At 33.1% G+C, this 24,176-nt stretch overlaps 1 protein-coding gene across 2 annotated transcripts in view; it reads right to left on the bottom strand.

Annotated features, from left to right (window-relative positions):
- Positions 1–24,176, bottom strand: part of LOC115883641 (disks large 1 tumor suppressor protein) — a 1,010,644-nt gene that overhangs the window by 956,682 nt on the left and 29,786 nt on the right. Inside the window, exon 1 of one of the 2 annotated variants that reach the window (XM_030902024.1) lies at positions 14,015–14,175. The exons of the other annotated variant lie outside the window; for it this stretch is intronic. Coding sequence (XP_030757884.1) covers positions 14,015–14,132 — 118 coding nt within the window. The 5' untranslated portion in view covers positions 14,133–14,175. Of the gene's footprint in view, positions 1–14,014; positions 14,176–24,176 lie in introns of those variants that run through there. 2 annotated transcript variants of the gene reach the window in all.

Genomic DNA, 24,176 nt, shown 5'->3' with positions numbered 1-24,176 from the left:
ATACCAGTGAACCTCGTAATTACCTAAAAATCAAGTAGCCATTACACTTTTTCCCAAATTCTCTAAAGCTAATTTTTGACTAATTTAAAAACAAATTGCTGACAATAAACACTCAGGGCAACCGGTGGCTCAAACGAGCATTTTCCATTATCAGCTAACGTTATTTTTTTGGTCGTTTTTCCCGAAATTCTAAAGCGCCAAATTGTTTTAAAACGGCCCATTAATGGGCAGGGGGTTAGAGGGAGGTCGTAATGGGACCCCCGGACGCAAGATTAAACAGGTTTTCGCCTCCGCACTAATAGGAACTCATTTTCGAATAAAATAGAATTTTTTAATTGAAATTGTGTCGAGAGTACGGCCAGTTCAAAATAATCGCCTTTAAATATTATAAAGTGAGGCTTTTTGCCTTTTTTGTCGCTGCGTGTTATTAAAATTTTGAATTAAACGGTAATTACCTTTTATAAATCTCGGGTGACAGGAAATAGGAATATAGTTAAATTAAAAATCTCAAATTTTCGCTCATTAAATTGAATAATTTTGATGTATTTGTTATTTTTGGTATATACCGGTTTTAATATCAGAAGTAAATTTACCCGTTTAATGTCAGAAGTAAAAAAAAACCGGATATTTAACATTCATATTCATGATGTAATATGAATATATGTATTATAAAGGGCTAGAAAGGCAGAACAGACCATCCCTTGATAAATAACCTATTCATTAAAGAAACCCTCATCAAACTGCGTCAAGAATATTCGTCCTCATTACCATTTTCCTTTCTATTCTGCCATGCTACCTTTCACTTTGTTCTCGTTATATCGACGTATGTTTTTGCTCTATCCAAAACTGAAACTTCATCACATTTTGTTCCGTGTCATGCATAAAAGTCTTTCAGTAAGGACGTGGCTTTATTTTAATTTTCTGGAGAGCGTTTTGGGCACAAAATTTTACTTTCTACTTTTTTATATTAAATCTCTTCTAAAACTACACTTGCGAGCATAGAAATCGGCCCAAGGCAAAATTTTAAAGTTAACTATATATTTTTTAGAATCTATTTGTCGGATTAAGAAAAAATACATGCTGTTTGAAAGACAATTTCATATTCTTTGAAAAGAGTTTAGAGATATTAATTTGTATTTTGGTTTCTTTGAATTAAAATTATTAAATTAATGCATGAAACAAATTATCGTTTTTTATTACTAAGAGGTGTATGTTATTATTTATTTATTTATTTATTTATGGACAATTAACTAAACTAAATTTTCAATAATGGGTATGACCCCCTCTTGCTCTAACAACATCTCTCATACGATTTGGCATAGATTCGATCAAATTTGATATTGTTTCTTGCGGGATGTTAAGTCACTCTTGCTCTACTGCAACAATGAGCTCTGGAATAGAAGTTGGGGCTCTTCGTCTAGTACGAATTCTTCGTTTTAGCTCATCCCATAAATGTTCTATCGGGTTTAAGTCTGGACTGCATGCTGGCCATTCCATAACCCGAAATCCGACTTCTGAAATGTAATCGTGTACGATTCTTGATGTGTGTGCCTTCGCATTGTCATGCATAAAAGTGAATTCATTTCCAATGTAGTCGACGTAAGGTAAGACATGAACTGCTAAAATCTCCTCAATATACCTAGCACCAGTTAAACCCCCTTTCCCGTGCCGACGGTCGCCCCAACGGATGAAAACTAGGTCGGTTCGCGCAGTCATAGGAATTGCATCCCAGATCATGCAGGAACCACCTCCATAAGCAATCCGCTCCTCAATGCAGCATTCTGCGAATCGCTCACCTGGCCTCCGGTACACTTTTCTTCTTTGGTCGCTACCATAGAGGCTACCAAGGATTCCCATTGTTCTAGTGTCCAATTCAGATGTTCCAGTGCAAAACGCAGGCGTGCTTGACGATGGGCTGGGGTAAGTTTTGGACCAATTGCGGGTGTTTTGGGGGTCATGTTACTTTCCTTCAATCTTCGTCTTACTGTCCACCGACTAATAGTCACTCCTCGTGTTTCACGGAGCTGTTGTTGCACCTGAATAGCATTAAGACGCCGATTTCTTAACATTGTTGACACAATAAAGCGGTCATCACGATCCGTTGTATATCTCTTTCTACCAGTTCCAGGTCGACTACGAAAGGATCGAGTCTCCTCATAGCGTTCACACCAGGCGGATGAAACTGCCATTTGAATTTTGGAAACACGGCGGAGTTTCTGCCAGTAGAGGGATAGATGGCGCTGCGTAGAAATTTCATCTAAAGTCCCTAGATATTCATCTAGTGACTTTAATTTCATTATGATTTTATCAAGTCATCCACAGAGTATAGTTTAATTAACAATTCGTTTGATTCTCTGTTGAGTAATTGGAGTAGTTGGAGTAGTTGAAAAATATAAATATTTATATAAAATGTTGATAATTTAACAGTGATGTGCTTTGTTACTCAATGAATAAATATTGGTATGTGGTATGGAGTTTGCTTTCGCCAGAAACAATTATAATTAAATAATTTAGTAAAAATCTTGTAAAAATTTAATTTCTAAGTGACCCGGATCAGTTAGATTAGTAAAATAAATTGAAAAATAAACGTTATTCCATATTTAGCCAGTCTGTCAGTTTCAGTAAAGTGAAAGTGAATGAAGTGAGATGTGGTTTGTTTTTATGGGAATATTTTATGGATTTTCTCGAATTTAGAGTATTTTGGACGATAGGATTGTGAAATTTAAGAGCCAAGTAGTTCGATATATAAGATTAATTGATCCCTGTGATAATTTTTATGAAATTTCTCATAATCAAAACAAATTCTTTCAACAAAATGGCTGCCTCAGAAATTTGGAAGATCATTAATTTTAAAGTTTTATTTAAATGAATTTATATCGAATCAAGAATTTGTATAACACATATTAAAAGCTTAATTTTAAAGGTTGTGCAGTAATTTATGTAAGTGTTCGCTTTTAGATAAATATTAAATAAATTTGCAAAGACAAACAAGTAATTTTAAAAAGATCATTTATTTATTTAAACGAGTATAATCATTTAGTTTGAGAATATATTTGTATTTACTTATTTATATATTTTCTATACCCTTGTATTATTTATAAGCTTTATATGTCCTGTTTTGTTTGTAAAAGAATGCTTCGAGTCATCGAGAATATATTTACTAACAATTTTGTCCCTTGGCTTTGTGTATTATATAACGCGAATTGTAAGATGTTTCTATTTGAATAGGTCATTAAAGTTGAGATTAAAGTTATATTATCAAATTATATACACGTTAACTAGATATATGTCTTTTATATAATGATTTATTTATTTATAATTTATAACCCCTTTTTATAATTACTTATAACTGATTGTATAAATTCTGATAACTTTTATATATACTTGTATATTGTTGAATGTGGTATATGTAATTTTAACAATGTTATAATAAAATAATCAAGTTACAGATTTTTCGTGTTTTATTCTAATTTCAGGGATAATTTCAACCTAGATTATTAATTTATTTGTATCAAAATACATTATTTTTATTTTGTAAAGTGTTTTGTTACAAATAAATTCATAATCTAGATTGAAATTACCAAATATAAGTAAAAAACTTATGCACTGGCAGTAAAGGTCCATTTAAAAATATGGCGCGAACTTTTAGTTCTGCCAGTAGCACGCTTGGATCGCGTCGAGCGCGTGTTTCCAGGCTTTTACATAGGAGTTTTCATTTCTTTCAGATAGTTATTCTATGGTTCACACACTCTTCGAACCGCTCCGCGTGTCATATGTAGTTGCCGAACTACAGATCTCTGTTTAGGTCCATTTTCGATTAAAGTGATTACTTGGGCGGCTTTTTCCGGTGATGTCTGCATTAAATTGAAACACTAATCAAACAATGAAACACAACTAATCAAAGAATAAAAGAACAATGTGAAAATTTCGATTACAAATGTAGTAATCGCAATATTTGACAAGTTTGTTATTCTTATTGTCACCACAACACAAATACCTTTTATTTGTTTACCCTTTGGTACGCATATAAACGATAAGTACCCTGAATAAATTTATGCTCATATTAAAGCATGTTAAATTGTCTTTGAAACAGCTCATATTTTTTACTTGCCATGATAAATAGATTCTAAAAGACACAGTTAAAACCAAAAATTTAAAGTGGGCCGATTTCTATGCACGTAAGTTTATTTTCAGCTTTAAAAATGAAATATACATTGCTATTTTTAAATATATAGTATGTCCCCGGATTGTCTTTACAAGAAGAAAAGCTTTTTATTATTGACATTTTGAGAAAAATGCATTCTTTATTAAAAATTTTGTTTGTTCTAAAAGGGAAAATCACATTTATACTTTTCCAAATTTCCATACCGTTTTAAAGACAATTAAAAAGAAACATGAAAATATAGTTGAATTTTTTCCTAAGAAGTCTTAAGGTGCGTCCAGACCTGACGAGACGAGATAAATACCAAAAAATGACAATTACAATACGGCCACCAAGCAATAATCACTTAAATGATTATCACTTATTAATCACATCCTTCTATATAGGAAAAATATACATAAAGTTGTATAATCGATATAATACTCATTACAATAATTTTTAAATAATTTCGATTAATATATTCTTAGTTATACGATTGCGTTCAAGGAATGTTCGTTGAGTTTTTTAAAGAAGATTATAATTATGTTGTTATTATACCTATTTTGTTATATATTATTATTATTTATATATATATTTTGTTATTAAGAATAAAATAGAAAATGAATATAAAGAGATAGAAATAGAAGAACAGGCGGGTTTTAAAGCGGGAAGGTCTACTGTGGATCATCTGTTTACCATAACACAGGTCTTAGAGAAAAAACGGCAAAAGATCAAGAGGTACACTTACTATATATAGACCTCCAAAAGGCTTATGACAGCATACCGTTAAATAAATTGTGGGAAACGTTGGAAATAACTAATATAAATGTCAACATACTTAAAGCAGTTAAATACTTATACCAGAACACCACAGCTAGAATAAAAATACGAGACTCATTTTCAGAAAGCATAAAAATTACAAAAGGCCTCAAGCAGGGATGTTGCCTATCTCCTATACTATTCAAAATATACCTGCAACAAGCACTAAAAAAATGGATGCTTAAGCGTAGAGGAATGGGAATCCCCCTAATAAATGAGGACACCCTATACACCCTATTTTTTGAGGACGACCAGATAGTCCTAGCCCAAGATCACGACGACCTTGAATATATGGAAAGAAAGCTGATAGAGGAGTATAAGAAATGGGGGTTGGAGGTAAATATCGCCAAAACTGAATGTATGACTGTAGGGGGGCCACAAGAGAACATAGTCTTAGAAGATGGAAGCGCGATAAAAAACTGCGACAAATATAAATATCTCGGATTAAAAATAACTAACGATGGAAAACTCGACGAGGGTATAAAAGATCGAATAATGCAAGGCAATATCTATGTTGAATGGTGTACTGTGGGATCAAGGAATCTCTAAAACTAATAAGAAGAATATATATAATACGGTAGTGAAAAGCATAATAACTTACGGAAGCGAAGTATGGCAGTTGAAAAGCAGAACAGAGAACATGCTATTAGCGACCGAAATGGATTACTGGAGGAGATCTGCTGGAAAATCGAAAAGAAAACAAATAACCAACAACAGAGTAAGGGAGATTATGGGAGCAGAACACACAATTGTGGACGACATAAGAACAAAACAACTCATATGGTTTGGTCATGTGCAACGAATGCCCGATCACAAACTACCAAAACAAATTTTACTGTGGACACCTCGAGGCAGAAATAAAAGAGGTTGGCCGCGACGAAGCTGGAGGGAGGGTGTGGATAAAGAACTAGAAAATAGAGAAATACCTGATGACCTCTGGCTAAATAGAAAAGAGTGGAGGTTAGGTGTCGGAAAACGTCGTAGAACGTTCTGAACCGACTTATATATATATATATAACCTATTTTGTACCTAATTATGTTAATTTAATTTTTTGTTTAAATGAAAGATATTTTTATGTAGTTTTAGTAAAAGTGGATATTTTGATTATTACAACTCTAGTTTTAAGTTGAACGACTGATTTATAATATTGGCCTTGTATAGAGCCCTATTCCTTGAAGAAGCTTAATAAAAGTTTAGTTTAATAAATAGTGATTACATATAGAATAAAAAAAGTAATGTATATGTTACACAATAAAACAAATTATTAATTAATAATTTTGTTTCTTTCATTTATCCAGTAAATGAACTAATAAAAACTGTTTATTTGTTACAGTGGCCTTCCATGGTCTACCCACCTTAGATGGAACTTAAATACTCAGATGCAAAAAAAACACAACGGAGAAGTGTTATCTTTTTGTTATTTTTAGCCCTATTTTCAATTTTTTTTAGCAAGCAGTATATAACAACTACATCAACTTTAATTCGTAAACTCAGTTTTTATAAACTTTAATATTTGGCATATTTTACAGGGTTAATCGAGGGGTTGCTTTTTACCCTAATTTTAAAACGCCCGCCCTGTGCAATAATTTCGTGACATATTTATTCATGACAATATATGCCTTGGTTAACTTTTAAGAGCGAAATAAACTTCCCATCAAAAATTTGCAATTTTTTTAATTATCATTTATTTTTGAAGTTATTTTTATCATAAGGCGGTTTTGGTGATTATTGTAAACTATATACCACTATGAACTGCCCATCGAACTGTTGGACGTTTAGGAAATGCTTGGCAGGAGGGTTAGAGGTTGCGAAGCGGTACCAGCTTCATTAAATAAACTTCGCTTGGCCCTTAAAGAAGAGTGGGAAAACATAACGCAATATGATATAGGCAGCCTCAATGACAGTATGAACGGACATGTACTGTTTGACCAGCGGATCTGAAGCTACGAAAGGAATGCGAGGAAAAAAAATCGATATTGCCACGTTTATCTATAAAATTGCAAAATTGCCAAACATAAACTATAAATTTAATATATTTTTATTATATATAATGTGTTTAGCATATATTCTGACGTATATTACTAAGGAATTTTAACGTAGTTCATATTGTTGGATATGTTTTATTTAATAACTTATTTCTTTCATTCTGTATAATCTGCTTATTATGAAAGCTGAAGATATTTCAAGAATATCATTGATAAACCGGCATCGCCGCGCATGGCCGCCTATTCATCGAACATGATTGGCGAGAGTACGTCACAGGATTTGTTACCACGCGGTTGCCATGGCTTTTACGCCTTTCCTATTCGCTAGTCTTATCCCCAACTTCACGGTCACTTCTGTAAAGAGAAGAAATATTGAATACTATTGAAATATCTAGTGGCGGTGTCATTCTTTTGATCATTATTACTTTCTTTCATTATTTTATACCGGTTATCCTAAACTTTATTCCTATATTTTTCGTATAATAGTTAAGTTGTGTTTTATTGTTTTGTTATAATGTTTTTCGTTCGTAGTTTTTAATTATTAATATTAAGTTTGATCGCTACATAGCCAGTACATAGCCAGGACAAGAGAAATACTAGCTAATTTATATAGGTAAATAGAATAATAATAATATAATTATTAGAATATTAAAATTAAATATTGGCTAAAATGAAAGGCACATATTTTACCTAAATATTTTAGCTAAACTAAAATAAATATAAATAAACGTGGATGAAATCTCATTTGGTTTATTTTCTTGTGTTTAAAATAGGGTTTGCGACGAAGAAGCTACAGAGAGTTCGCTTAAGTTACCGCTTAAACGTAAACTTGAGCGGATATCTCTTTATACCGGAGTTAGCGTATCGGCTATAAAAAAATTCACACAGAAGATAAAAAAAAGGCAGGAAACTAACCCCGATAAAATTATATCCAGCCCTGGAAAGAAACGGCCACGTGAGACTGCTGTTGAAAAGCTCGACGACTTTGATTTCCAAGTGGTCAGGAATTTGACAAATACATTTTATCTCGAATTCAAAGTCGTCCCCACAATTAGAAAGATTTTGCAAAAATTGCAGGAAGAATCGAATTTTCCTTTGGCAGGGAAACGCTTAGGGGTTATTAAAATCAAATTGATTTTTTTGGCGTAAATGTTAAAATAACAGATAAATATTAATGGAGCGGCCCATTATATTGCAGAGAGAGATATAAATATATACGCGAAATTCAAAAATATCGCCAAGTATTATCTATTTGGATGAAACATGGGTAGACAATGACCTAACCTTTAAAAAATGCTGGCGGAGCGATTCCATATCTGGTGTAATAGGCAATATAGGATCTACTGGTGCGTAAAATTATGTTTGGATTATTATGCTGGAAATAGTTATACATATCTAAAATTATGTATTATAGAGAAAAAATATAGTTAGTATAGATATATAAATAAATATACCTCAAGACTCAGTCTTGATCATCTGCTGATGATGTTAACATGGTTAGCGAAACGTGCGTCCAGTGTAAATGTAAAAGTGTTTTGGTGTATTGCTGATTTAGTGTTTTATTTTGCTATGTAACACCAAAAATTCCAACCCCCAGGTGTAATTATTTCTTCTAATCGTATTATATTAACAACACATAATAATAAAATGATTCAAAATATTTAAGGGAGCTTTAATAAAAACTTTTAGTGTTTATCTGCTAACTCAACAGTAACGATTCAAACAGGATAAAATTTTTTGAAAAAAAAAATATTAATCTGAATATTATATTTATATTTTATTATTTTCATAATACACATTATTTTCATAAATAGATAGATACACATTATTTTCATAAAACACCGTACGCCCATGCCTATTTTATGAATGAAATTGGGCGTGTTTTGTTTACAACTGCGTTCCCCTGCCGATACCCCTAGCTTCAGATCCGTTGGTCACACTATACAGGCAGTTATAACAGCCATGGGAGGCAATACAAAGTATTAGCGTATTTTATACCAATTTTTTTTTGTTTGTATACTTGAGTATTACATATGTTCTCTTTAAAATCGTTAGTTAATGTTATCGTTATTAATCTTTATTAACATCAGGACTGTATCGTTAGTCTTTATCATTTTTTTTAATTTAGTATAGAGTATCCAATGCGTAATATGACATTACGATAATAGTCACCAAAACCATCTCGTCATATTAAAAAATTACATCAAAAACTAATGATAATTGAAATTGATCGTGATCATTTCGCTCTTAAAAACTAATCAAGAATCATGGTTCTGACCGTAAAATGATGTATTAGGAAAATTTACACAAGAAATCATTGCACAGGGTGTTTTATAGTTAAGGTAAAAAAACAACTGTTCGATTAACCCTGTATAATATGCCAAATAACAAAGTTTATAAAAAAACTTAGTTTACGAATTTTTAAAAAAAATCATAAAAATAGGGCTAAAAATAACAAAAATAACACACACAGCCAAAAATTTCTCCGTTGCGTTTTTTTTTGCATTTGAGTGTATTTCTAAAATCCATAATGGTGGATAATTGGAAAATACAAAAATCGACAATAAAAAGAAAAATTGTCAATTTTAACGTTCTCATTTTCTGGAATGACCACGAGATTGTACACCAGGATAAACGAGATTATTATATAACGTGGGTATCGTATCCGTAAATATTATGGAACGTCCTGGCGATATTTTATAGATCGTCGAGCTGATAGAAAATTATTATGCGATCCGTGTTTTGTTAAATAAATTCGTCACGTGTACGCCAGCCATCAAATTGAGAAAGACCAAAAGCAATAAACCTGAAAATTTTCATTAAATTTCATTTTTAATTATATATGTTTACCGGAAATTGTTTCGATTGGTTTGAAACAAACTTAAACAACGGATTTTACCGATTGAATAAACATTTTTAACATAGGAAATATAGAATTTCATTTGGAGTATAACTATGTAGAGGGTGTCCCAATTTCATGTAATATGGGTTTCTTTTTTATGAGTAGAGATACAAAGATGCGGGTTTTAGGTTACTTGCTACTTTTTTTACACACTTTTATATATTATCTTTTAATCAAAATATTTTAGGAAACAAAAATAAATTAATTATAAATATACAGGGTGAGTTTTCTATGATGTTCTCTATGGGTATCTCGGAAACTACTGAAGATAGAGAGTCGGTTAAATGGGGAAAGAATTGCAGTTTTGTGGGGTCATAAATATGCGCCTTTCAGATTTTTGAAAAAGTTCATGGCTTACTAGATATTTCGAAAAAAACAAATTTCGGCTATTTTAAAAATTGTCCCTAATTCCATTATAAGCTATTTTAGACAAAAAGTTTTCAGATAAAAGTTGTAGATAATCACATCCTTAATGAGATTGTGTCCTCCGTTTTTTTCTAAAGCCTGTCATTTTTGACATATGACAGAAACATATGTTTTTTTAAATGGAAATCATAGTTGACTATGACTTCATAAAAAGCGCAACTTTTTAAGCTTATCAGCGATATAAGCTATAATATGTTTTCTTCGAAAAATTACTGAGTTATATCCAATTCTTATCATTTTTAAAAAAAATTTCTTAGTTAGCCATGGAAACAAGTTTAATCGTCTTTGCTCTCAGAAATGTGAAGCTGTCACATCCAAATTTTGTAAATTAAAATAAACAAAAATTGTAAATATGTATTTTTCAAATGAAAAAAAGCGTGTAGGATTATTGGTTCAACTTTTCTTGACCATACATTTTTGAGGATACGTTGACCGGTGAATGTTACCTTTTTTAAAAAACGGTTTTCAAGACATGTTAGAAAAGTTAAATTTAGTTATAGCCAATTCTTATCTTTCTTGACTAATTTCACTTAGATTGCATGGTATTTTTATTCTGTTATGATTTATAACTTATAAAAAGTCAGAATATATTATTAAACGGTTCTTTACAATTTACATTACACAAACTAAAACATAAAAAGATAATATCACTAGATTAATCTTTAAGTTATTTTAGAAAATGTTCAAAAAATCCGCCATTGTTTTGAGTTGCATCTTTTTAAAACTGAATTACTACCTATTCTCACATAAGGACTGGTCGACTTAATTAAACTTCTCTCGTACCGCCACTTCGAGTGCCTCTCTTAATTCATAGATTCTTTTGTAAACCTTATTGTTAACCATACCGCATAAAAAAAATTAAAATGGATAGGTCAGGTGATCGAAGGAGGCCCAAGCAATTGGTCCACCTCTTTTTGTCCCTGAGTATGCATAATTATGATATAAATAATTTTTAACATTTCTTTCATTATGGGGGGGGTTATAATGAAAGTCACGTTGGAACCACTCTATTAATGCGCGAGTATCTACACGCTTTTCTTCATTTGAAAAATTCATATTTACAATTTTTGTTTATTTTAATTTATAAAGTTTGGATGTGACAGCTTCACATTTCTGAAAGCAACAGCGTTTGAACTTGTTTCCATGGCTAACTAAGTGAAATTGTTTAAAAATGATAAGAATTGGCTATAACTCAGTAATTTTTCGAAGAAAACATATTATAGTTTATATCGCTGGAAAGCTTAAAAAATGGCGCTTTTTATGAAGTCATTGCCAACTATGGCTTCCATTAAAAAAACATACGTTTGTGTTATATGTCAAAAATGACAGGCTTTAGAAAAAAACGAAGGACACAATCTCATTAAGGATGTGATTATCTACAACTTTTATCTGAAATATTTTTGTCTAAAATAGCTTATAATGGAATTAGAGACAATTTTTAAAATTGCCAAAATTTGTTTTTTTCGAAATATCTAGTAAGCCATGAATTTTTTCAAAAATCTGAGAGGCGCATATTTATGACCCCACAAAACTGCAATTCTTTCCTCATTTAACCGACTCTCTATCCCCAGTAGTTTCCGAGATACCCATAGAGAACATCGTAGGAAACTCACCCTCTATAAACAGTTATTATTTACATCAACAAAACTCACCTTCTTAACAGTACTTAAGGGACATGAAGGGCTATTACTACCGCTTTCCCGTTCAAAATATTCTAATAAAGTCGCGATGATTTTTTTTACGGCTATTAAGCTTCTTTTTATTTTGTACACTTCGCACTAAAAGAGGTTCTAAAAAGAACAATATTTGACTGCAAGGTCTGCTAGTAAACATTTTCAAACTTGAGGTATCACAACACAATTTATTTAAACCAAAAACTTGATGACAGTGTCAGGAAATAAATAAATAAATGCGGCTACTTGACATTTTTTACAGCAGAGCCACCACCTAAATCCCCAAGGCGAAATTTAAATTCCAGTTAGTCAGCCCGGCGCCGAATAAGTCCATGGTTGGCAACAATGAATTTAAAAATCGTGCCCTCTATTACGTAACTAAAACTTTAATTGATATGGAACATACATAGATTTGGCCTAACCTTTTTAATTCCTTTATTTATTTTTTAATACAGGGCCAAATTTTAAATGTTTCCTTTGTATCTTGGGTATCTTTTAATTTATCTAAAAGGTGAAATCTGATTCCCGTAGAGTTTTTCACGTAGAATCCGGTGACGAACTAGTTTTTCGCAGGGAGCTGTAATTTTCTAAATATGATTGAAACTTTTGTTTTTCGTTATTTTTTGCTATTCCTATTTTTATAAATAAGGTAAAATTGTTGTTATGTTTTAAACATTATGTTTAACGTGCTCTAAACCTGTTTAAAACACTATTACTGTTTAAAAGTGTTTTTTAAATATGTTTTAAACGTGTTTGGTGCATTGGTTTTCATTAAAAAAAATAAGAAGAATTATTAATTTTAACAATTTAATAAAAAGCATCTGTACAAAAATATTTCGATAACTTCATTATATCATTACATATTAGAACTACCTAGACTCTTAACTTAATAAAATATTAAAAATATTGCAGTTGTAATAAAATGCTGTCCTTTTCGTGTAATAAAATTACCCCCCCCCCTAACATCAATATATAAACAAAACGTCACCAATAACCTTCATAAAACTGTTTTAGTTTATAAAACCACCACCACTCAAAAATTTTCCCAATTTTTCTCTGATGGAGTTACTTATGAAATTGTTGTTCTTTTCTTATAATAAAATTATCCCCTTCAACATCAGAAAATGAACAAAATATCACCAAAAACCTTCACAAGTATTTTAGGTTACACAAACACCACCATTCAGAAATTCACCCAAATTTTTCTCCGCTCCAAAATAGTTATTTTTTATACAAGACATTTTATCGTCGAAAAAAATCGAAAAGATTAATTCACGAGCGATGAAATCGCGAGTGAATTAATTTCGAGAGACGATAATGCAATTTTATCGTCATGTATAAAACAATATTTTTTCCATAGCGAGTTACGTTTTAAAAAATATTCAGAAATTATTATTTCAAGGAATTTATTACGAGTTGAAAAAATATTGTGCTGGGTTGGCGTTGGTTTTTATGTAATTTGACAAATAAATAAAGCTGTCTCTTTAGTTGTCAGTTTTGAGTCAATATTTTTTAATTCTCTTTCGTGTCGATTGCTGATTGAATTGGAGCCAGATATGGCTCAAAACGAAATAAGTAAGTTACCAACAGATATTCAGGCCGAGGCGACAAACGCCATATCCAAACTAATTCCATTTAAATCCCGAATAACTTATGAAAAGGAATACAAAAATTTTCAAAAATGGAAGCAATTAAAAAACGTGCGAGAAGAAATAAAGTTTTTAACCTATCCTTGCTGTTAAAGTATCATTTAATTTACCCTTGCGGTTAAAGTACTATTTTATCTAGTATTTTTGATAGATATAAGGCAATTTTAACAGTTGCTATGGAAAAAAATAACAAAACATAACCAAAAACCGTTCAAAATCTTTTAGGTTACAAAAACACCACCACTCAAAATTTCCACCCAATTTTTCTCTGCTGAGATAAAAGTTGTTTATAAAACTGTTGTCCTTTTCTTATAATAAAATTACCCCCCTCCAACATCAACAAATAAGCATGACTTCACCAAATACTGTTACAAAACCACCACCACTCAAAAATTCCCCCCAATTTTTCTCTGCTGACCTGTGACACGATAGAGCCGGTTCCTCACCATGCATGGGCTGTTGCGCTGATGCTGGGGCATTGCGGCGCCCCCTCGGTGCTGCGGGGGGACCGAGGTCCTCGAGCACTCGTGGTACATCGCGAGCGGGGGCTCTCTACGACATCGGCGCCCCTCCCGAGCTACAAGACCGGTCCAGAGTGACGGCCGGCCGCGCCGCGACTCCGGAATAGTCCGGGAACCGGAGCGCTCCGGACGTGGCGGCGATCGCAGCCGAGATCGATCGGGCGGAGGCGGACGCGGCCGAACGACGGTCCTACCGGAAGAGCGATGGAGCGGGGTTGCCCGGTCGGGCAGGAAAACGCTAAATACGGTGTCGCGGCTGAAGTCTGCGTCATATGGGATTTCCTTTATTATCGTCTGTGCAATGAATCAGGGAAGATTTTGACAACCGACGTGCAAAAAATACAATTTACCCAAGTATTAAAATGACAGACTTAGTTGTCACTGTTATTTGACCAGTAGGGTGCACAAATTGTTCAGGATGATGAAAAAAAATTCTGATAAAGTTTGAGCTTTTAATATTAATACTAAGAGGGGCCTTATCGTGATTTTCTATTTCCCATTTAAATAACACGGGAAAACATTTTTTTTTCTTGGGAATTTTATTGCATTTTAGCAAATCAGCGTTTGGTAAAAATCAATACATATTTCTCCAAAAAATCACAGTGTAAAACACACGTAAAAAAGGTGTTATAAAAAGTTTATATGATAGGGCAAAAATAATATGTTCAGACGACATTTCACTAAACAGAGATATAAACCACATAAAAAATACATTAATAAAAAACGACTATCCACCATATTTTATTGACAAAACATTAAACGAAATACAAACCCCAAATCATAGACACAATGATAACAATACACAATATTATACAACTTACAATTCCACACATACGAGGCGTTTCGGAAAAAAATAAGAAGGATAGGAAAACAATATAACATACGAACATCTTTCAAAACACAAAATACACTTAGATCCATTTTATCACATACTAAACCAATGAATACCCAACACAACAAACAAAAAATGTAATATATAAGATACCATGCGAATGCGATAAATTTTACATTGGTGAAACATCTAGACCCTTAAATTAAACAATTAAAGAACATAAAGATTATTTAAGAAAGGGAGATTTACACAAATCTAAGATTTGTCAGCATTCATGGGACACAGGGCACAGAATAAATTTTAATAAAGCCAAAATTATAATGGAAGAAGCGATAACCTCTAAAAAAAATAAAAGAGGCTTGTTTAATACAATCTAATAAAAATAAATGTATTGCTCATGCATCTGTAGATGTTAGCAATGTATGGCAATCGCTTCTTTGATTTTAAAGAACATAACATAAATAAAAATAAAATACGTAAAAATTAAAAATAATCATACAGAAAGTTTGGGTTTCTTTGGTTTTGCCTTATTAAGTAATTGTTATTAGATAGTAATTATTAATTTTGAAGTTTAACTTGATATAAAGTCATTTTAACAGAACGCCAACGGTTTTTGTAGACGTATCTGTTTTAAAAAACTAAAGTGTTCTCGAATAGTTGAATTCAAATATTTTAAATAGTTTTTTTCTTTTTTCTTTGTATTTTTTTGCTTCCGAAGACGGAAAGAGATAAACTTTCCGAAACGTTAAGCATTTTTTTGTTCGTTAGGCAAATTTGTATATCTGTAAACCTAACTTCTGACAAGTAGTTTCCGTTTGGATTAACGCAGAAGTGTTTACAAAAAATAACTCTTTTATTTTATAGATTTTCTTGCAGTGGCGAAATACCCATAAAGGATTTTTTGGAGAGATGAATCCGCTACATATGTATAGACATTCTTTTTTCAATACATATTCTTGTAGGAAATTGAACTGTCTTCAAAAAAGGTCTGACATAAATTTTCATTTAATCGACTCGTTTGAAAGTTATTGAACGTAAAAGTAAATAATAGCGCCGAAATTAACAAAATATAAACCAAAAAAAATTCACTTTCCCGGAGTGCACCAAAAACGAAAAATTTTAGCGCCAAAGTATAGAAATATGTACTTTCGAACATGCATCGGTTATATACCTAGAGCTGTAGCATCGTAGTGACTAAAATATTTGACAAAGTAACTGAGACATTAATTCAACTATAACTGTAAAATATTAAAAATCCGGACATATCCGGGTAAATCCGGACCTATGGAATCCCTATGAACTGGTATTATTTTAGAACAAGCAAAAAGAAAAAAAGTTTTTCTTTTTGTAAAGACAATCCGGGGACATATCTACTGTATAAAACGTATTAAAATTTAAAAAACGTTAACAAACATTCTTTACACGAAACATTTTACATTTTCTAGGGCTTTTAGTAACATATTACCTACTGGAATTTTTGCCATGCTTTCTAGAGGTCCAGCAACGTAAGGATGTATGAACGTTCAGGCGTTACACCGGATAAGTATTCGTATACCCTTACGCCGCAAGAATCCCGCTATTATCTGTTAAGGGTCGAAAGGGTTGCTGTCACGGTCGTCTTTTTGTTCACCCGTCTCGCCTCTCGACATTCAAATCTTCCTTTGCCCCGCAGCATACGTGTGTCTGCCGTGTTCAGACGTCGACTTTCCTCGTCGGTATTCTATTTACTAGTCTAAGCCACCGAGACATAGTTTTCTAATGTTAGGTTAAAAACATGATTTCAGCAATAATCTAATTTCAGGAATAATTCGATGATTCCTTAGACAGATGATATCAAAATACAAAACAGAAGTATGTAAGATACACAAACCAGATATAAACATAACAAGGCTAGATTGTTAGATATATTTACGGAGATGGTATATAACTATTATACAGGGTTATTCCCCTGGTGGAGTACTGTAGCCAAATGATTAGATTTTTAGAAATTGGGCAATATTAACATAAACGAAAAATAAAGGAAGCTTTTTTAATACAGTCTAATTAAAATAAATGTATTGCTCAGGCATATTGTGTTTGTCCCCTTTCTTATATCTGCACCCATTCTCCTATCCCTCTACCCTGCACTAACTTATGCAGGTCCTTGATAGGATGGGAGTATAGTTCCTCCGGTTCTAGTCTAGCTTTCCCAAATAAAAAGTGTCGCTTGCGATCCAGAGTCCCGCAATGACATATTATGTCCTCCGCTGTTTCACGATCTTTATCGCAGAGTCTGCAGCAAAGACTTCCTTGATACAGGTTGAGCTTGTTCAGGTAGCACTTCACAGTCTATGTGTATCCTAATATGTGCCCTATCAAGAGGCCTGTTGTAATCCGCACTTGATTCCTGCTAAGCATTAGCAATTCTTTTGCGGTTTTAAAGCTAGTTCCTTGGATAAAGGCCTTGCTGTGCCTGTGTCCCTGTCTATTTCTCCAGTGGACATTCTGCTTTTCCCTGATCCAGAGTTTTAGTGCACTACAGGCCATACATTTGGATATTCCCAGTACTGGCTCTGGACCAAGATAGGATGCCGATGATCCTTGCCTAGCTAGCTCGGCTTTTTCGTTGCCTTGGATGCCGCTGAGGCCCGGCACCCAGAATAATTTAATTCTGTTTCTTCGTGCCAGAGGTCCCAGTTCACCTAGGCATTCCCAAACCAGTCTCGACGATACCTTTGGACTCATAAGCGCCTCAAATTTCGCTATAATAAAAGCATATATTGATGAGCTTACCTGAATAAGCTCTTTAATTGTTTTCTCTTGCACATTATAGAATGGTGAATATTTCTGCCTGGAATACGACTGAATATTTACCCAAGGAAAAGGATAAGCTTACCCTTTGTCCTTTCCCTAATACACCAGCTCCTTCGGCGGTCTTTGATCCGTCTGTATGCCAGGTTAATCCATCCTCCTGAAGGAATGTTATATCTGTCCACATTCATCGATCCATTTTGTTCACCTCGAATGGTTTGTGGTAGTGATAAAGAGGGGTCATTTGGTCCGATCTCATTGTGTCGCTGGATTAAGTCATACCTGACAGGTAGGAAGCAATCTGTTTTTGCGAATGGGTTTCTTTCTCAACCTTTCGAAGCGACATCAGGTGTACCTCAAGGAAGCCACTTGGGTCCACTTTTTTTTATTATTTACCTAAATAATATAAACCAATGTTTTAAAACTGCACGCTTTTTACTTTATGCGGATGATTTAAAGATTTATAGTGAAATAAAAAGCCAGGAGGATTGCCATGGCTTACAAGAAGATCTGAATGGACTTGTCAATTACTGCCAAAGGTCTAGTTTATTCCTGAATTTAGAAAAATGTAATATAATAACTTTTACTAGAAATAAGACAGTTTTTCCCTACGATTACAAAATTAAAAATTGTGTTCTGAAAAGAGTTGAACAATTTAAGGATTTAGGTGTAGTGATGGATTCTAAAATGTCATTTAATTTTCATATAGAATATGTTATCAATAGCTGTAATAGACTTTTAGGTTTTGTTCTAAGAAATTGTAAGGATTTTAATAACCCTAAAACATTGCTCACGTTATATTATGCATTCATTCATAGTCGACTCAGTTTTGCGTCAGTAGTGTGGAACCCATATTATGTAACCTATGAAAGGAGATTGGAGAGGATACAGAATAAATTTTAAAACATCTAGCTTACAAATCTAATATAATTATTAGCCACGGAAATTTTACTTCCATTTACAAGCAATTTTGTATCCTACCTCTCTTTCATAGGAGAAGGGTAACTGATCTCATAACTTTTTTTAAGTGTATAACTGGTCGACTAAATTGTGAACAAATAATAGAAAAAATAACGTTATCCCAAAGAAACATTTACATCAATTTTCGCCACGACAATAATTATACCACACCTTTCCGTAAAACTAACTCAGGTCAGAACTCTCCTGTCTGTAGAATGATAAGAACTTTTATGTATATTGTGAAAATGAGAACATTTTAGATATGTCGATATTTACGGTTAAGAAATACTTTAAAGATTTGTTTTTACGATTGTCATAAATTATAGTTTATTTTTTTATTTTTTCTTTTGCTATTTTAGTTGGATTAAGTTAAGATAGAGATAAGTTTGTTATTTAAGTAAGTATAACCATTGTATATATTAGAATTAAGTCGAGGATGCTTTTTGGGGATTTTTTTCTGTTGCATCCCAGTTTTTTATAAATAAATAAATAAATAAATAAACAGTAATTTAAAGTACACAAAAAAACAATACATACAAAATATAAATGTTTTAACCTATAACCACGCTATAACCCTTCACTGCTTTCTAAAAAATCAGTAACACTAAAATAAGCCATATCAAGAAGGTAGCTTTTAATTGTCGTTTTAAATTGATGTCTTGGTAAATTTCTGACATTTTGAGATAATTTATTAAAGCATGCAGGAGCATAATGAAGGCTGGAGTTTCAAGATCTTCCGAGGCGCAAATGAACAGGCTTTATATTCATTCTGTTTTTGGTTGCATAATTGTGTTGTTCATCATGCGTAGTATATAGTTCTAGGTTATCCTTCACAAATAAAAGACACTGGAGGATATAGCAACATGGAAGTGTCAGTTTTCCCAGCCTTTTGTAGGCGTTTTTTGTATCTGCTTGATAACTTAAATTTGACAAAATTCTCAATGCTTTTCTTTGCAGTGAAAACAGTCTGTCAGCATGAGCTGAGTGACCAAAAACAAGTATTCCATAAGTAAGCACCGAGTGAATGAGAGCATGATAGGCAGCTACTAACACATCACTCTCCACACACTTAGCCAATCGCCGAAATGCATACATGCCTATGGAAACCTTCCCTGCCACATAGTCTACGTGACCTTCAAAACTCAGTTTTGTGTCAAATTTTATTCCCAGAAATAGGACACTGCAGAAATCTATTTTATATTTTGTTTTAAGAGAAAAAATAACTCTTTCTGTTTTAGTGTCATTCAGGCATAATCGGTTTGCCTGAAACCAGTCACCAACATTTAGCAAAATCGATTCAAAATTAGTTTGAATTTCTTCAGGGGATTTCCGAGCACTTTAGTCCTCACTACTCCAGTGTACAGTCGCCAGTGCATCATCTGCGGTCTGAGACCCTAGATTTTTCCATGAAGTCGTCTGATTACCGCTAGTGTAATGTAGTCTAGTCACCGCCCTCCTTGTGACATTTTCCAAATGTCGGTTCCAGGTCAGTTTGGTATCCAGCGTGATTTCTAGATAATTGACTTCCCACGAGAGAGGAATCTGATCACCGCAGAGTTTTTGAGGTCCTAGTCCCTACAAAATTCTTCCGTTTTATTTATTTAGATTTAAAGATCGCGCACACTATACCTACACGGACCAGCACAGCACAAACCTGAATCCTGCATGACGTCGCACACTTTACCGCCACAGACCAGCAACATAAGCGAGACTTTGGAAAAAAGTACAGTTGTCAAGGCTCAACTACTAGAGCGTGCAACATAGAAGTATTGAAAATGAGTAGTTCAGAGGAAGAAATTATTATTTTAGCCATGTTGTGTGAAAAAGACGAGGAAGCTAAGAAAAAAAGAAGATTTTGGGTTCACCCTATAAATCAAAAGAGAAAGCAATATGGCGAATTGTATCATTTGTTTCCTGAATTAAAAAAATTCGAAGAAATGTTTTTCCAATATTTTCGAATGTCACAAATCAAATTTGATTAGTTATTTTTTGCTATCTCCTCCCATATTGCATCTTTTCTTTCTTGGTCTCTATAAAGTCTCTTTTGTACCAGTAAAATAAGCTTTTCTTCATTCATATTTAAAACGATTTGAAGGTTCGAACAAAAATAAACGAAATCTAACCTACATCATGAGACTTGAGCCAGCTAGCGTACTCGAAATTCTGACAAACCCTTCAATATTTGCATGTTTGTGGAGGTGTGCTGGTTCGCCGGTGCGCACATTAGGTCGGACCAGTACGACCAGGCATAAATATTGCTGGTCATATTGGTCCCTGACCGACACGACCTGTTTTGACGGTTGTGGCTTGTGGCGGTACGTGCTGGTGCTGGTCTAGTGTGCTCTACTCTATTAAATAACACGGTCACCTTCACCGGTAGATTCTACTGGTCTGGTCCGTGCCGGTCCGTGTAGGTATAGTGTGCGCGATCTTTTAAAAGGAGATTTGCATCCAATATAATATTGAAATAATCATATCAATATTTAAATAATTTATACGAATATTTGGAACGCTGGGTCTTCCTGTATATCTTTTACAAAAGACCCCATTGATGGCTCCCTAACTATACAGCGTCATTTCCAGCTGGAGGTATTATACGAAATCAGGTTAAAATAAACTTTAAACAATGGGAATTGTATCTGCATGTTGTGAAGGCTAGGAACAATAAAGGACATAGACGTTTGCGCCTACATTATCATTTCAGCATAATTCTTTAGTGTTCGTTCAACAATGGAGTGCGCTTCGGCGACCTACTTCAGTTTCAAATTTGAAATTAGCTAAATTTTCATTATAGATATGTCTTTGACGTACTTAATTAACTACTCCATAACGTTGGACTATAAATAAATAACATGAAATAGTTATTGTATGTATATGTATTAATTAATTTTTTGTTTTATTTAATTAGATTACTTTTCTTCTTATTATTATTAGTATGGATTTAAATATATAAATAATTAACTATACCGAGTTTAACTTTAAAAGCGCTATTTGTCAGTTTTTGTCTCTGTAGTCTAAGACCAGTCAAATTAAAATTAATGATGTTTGTACGTCTGAATGTGTACTCTAATACCACATATTCATCCGGCATAGTTGTTTATCAGTCGTTCCATTCAGAACGTGTTCACAGAGGCTCCAGGAATAATTAATGTATTCTGAATTTTATATAAACAGAGTAGTCTTGCCTAATGGTTAAAGGGTAGGCGAACAGTTTATTGATCTAGGTCTGTGACAAATCATTTAGCGTGAAATATATACAGGGTGAAGCCTCTCATACGACGCAGAGGCTCCACGGAGAACGACAGTTTGTATTAAAATGAAATTTTCTGAGCATATGTAGGTTAACTTAGAAGAACTTTGAAAAATATAGAGAGTACTGGGAGAGCCAAAATTAATATTGAACATTGGTCACCTTTAAAAGAGTTACTTTTTTAATTTAAATGGAACACCTAGTATATTATTCCGATATTCAATGCAGAATTTATGTCTCTTTAAAATTCTATTAAGGTTGCCAACCCCTGAAATATTTTCGTAGATATTTTCATTTTTATGATTTAGTGTCAGTAGATCTTTATTATTTGATAAAATCTAGGTGACTGTGATATGCCTGACGTTACTTCAACATCGCTGTCAAATTAGTTCAACTTTAACAACTAGTTATCATTTTGTGTCGGTTAATATTGTTACGGATTCCGTGGGTCCACTAATTTAAATTCACGATAAAATACTTATTACAACTATACTTATACTAATTACAACACACCACAAATTAACTATTTATAAAATTGTAATTTTCAAACTTCAACTCGCCGAACTGCCAAGCGCGGGCTTTATATACTCTACTAACTCTTTCTCGAACCTTGTTAGAAAATTCTTTTTAAATCATCGATATTTCCACTAAATCTCAGAGATGGCGCGTTACTCAATTCGCCAGGTTTCTTGACAATGTAGGCAACCAGCAATACACTTGCGGTTTTATGGTCTGTCAACAGATGTCGCCACCCATCTTAACAATATAAAAGAAATATTAATAAATATGACGAAAATAAAAACTACATCAGAGTAAATTAATATGATTCTATTAATTGGTGACTGCAGTGTGCATTCACAAATTAATAGAATGCTTAAATGCTCCTGATTTAACTAGTCTGGACTTTTTATAAGGACATGTTAAAGACATTATTTACAAAACTGGACCAACTATTGTGGACAACATGATAAAAATGATTGTGGCTGCTTCTCGAAGTAGAACTGCGCATATGCCTCTTAATATGAAAAAATCTTTTAAGATCTTTTGAAATCTTGATGAGATCGCATCCGCCAATTTTAAAAACTTTCAAGGTCATTATATAAAAAAATATCTTAATCAGTGACTTTTTGATCCAATTGAACAACTTCTTTATTTTGCCCCCTTTTTTAATCGCTCTGTAGATTGACGCGCTGCATAATTTCATCATTTCCAGCAAAATCTGTCGGCATCAACAGCAAATCAAATTTACCTGTTATAATTATTATCGGCCAAAATGCCAAGTAAATTAATTATGTCTCATTTGCAGAACTTGCTTCATTACATTTATATATTATCAAACATTACTTTAATGAAAGAAAGAAGTAATTGACTTAAAAGACAAGACATAAAGTTTCTCGCAATGTTAGTTTATTAAGGCCTATTTCCAACAACGCTTAATATAAAAGATTATTTCCATTTAAAGATTACACGACCCAAGCATTACGAAATAAAGAAAACGGTATAAAAAGTACATAATCTTATTAGAGATGATACACTTTTCTTTGATATCCCCTAAGTAACAAAGCATGTTTGCTTTTCGCCCGTTTTTGCCTAACTTGAATTCTATTTTTAGCTTTTTTGATAAAAAAAATAGAAGAATAAAACTTGTATTAGAAGTTATTTTGATAATTATTAATATAACTAAGTTTTTTCATATTAATTTAGTTCATTAGATAAAAACATTAAGAAGGAAGCATATATTAACAAACTTGAGGAACGCAATTCATCAGTGCCGTTCTAATTTTATTTAAAACGTCTAGTTAATCACCGCGACCTTATAGATCTATTGTGTCCCCCTTTCTTGAGTTATAACTCATCATACAGTCTCAAGGGGCTTTGACAAAACCCAGTATCTGACCAGGGGAGAGGCCGTGGCAGATGACCCACCACTTGTAAAGATCAACATACTGAAGGAAGCTATAGGATCTACTATCAAGGCCAAGCAGCAAAAGATGTGGCAACACCATGAGAACTGCGCTACAGCTCGAAGACTGTGGCCAGTGGATCTCCATCTCGGATATCAGTCGTACCAAAGTTTATGGCTCAAATGGTTGTTGTCGCACTCAGCGTGTTGAGGTGTTCTTGTATTTCTTCATTTTTCCCATAGAATCTACATTCGCCGTTCTTTTTTAGCTTCAATCTGCTGAGGTGTTCATTGAGGTGACAGTGTCCTGTTAAAAACCCCGTG

This window comes from Sitophilus oryzae, unplaced genomic scaffold (assembly GCF_002938485.1).
Source record: "Sitophilus oryzae breed Bouriz unplaced genomic scaffold, Soryzae_2.0 scaffold_1974_pilon_pilon, whole genome shotgun sequence".
In the NCBI taxonomy this organism is placed as follows: Eukaryota; Metazoa; Arthropoda; class Insecta; order Coleoptera; family Curculionidae; genus Sitophilus; species Sitophilus oryzae.
This window is presented reverse-complemented; position numbering and strand designations above follow the sequence as displayed.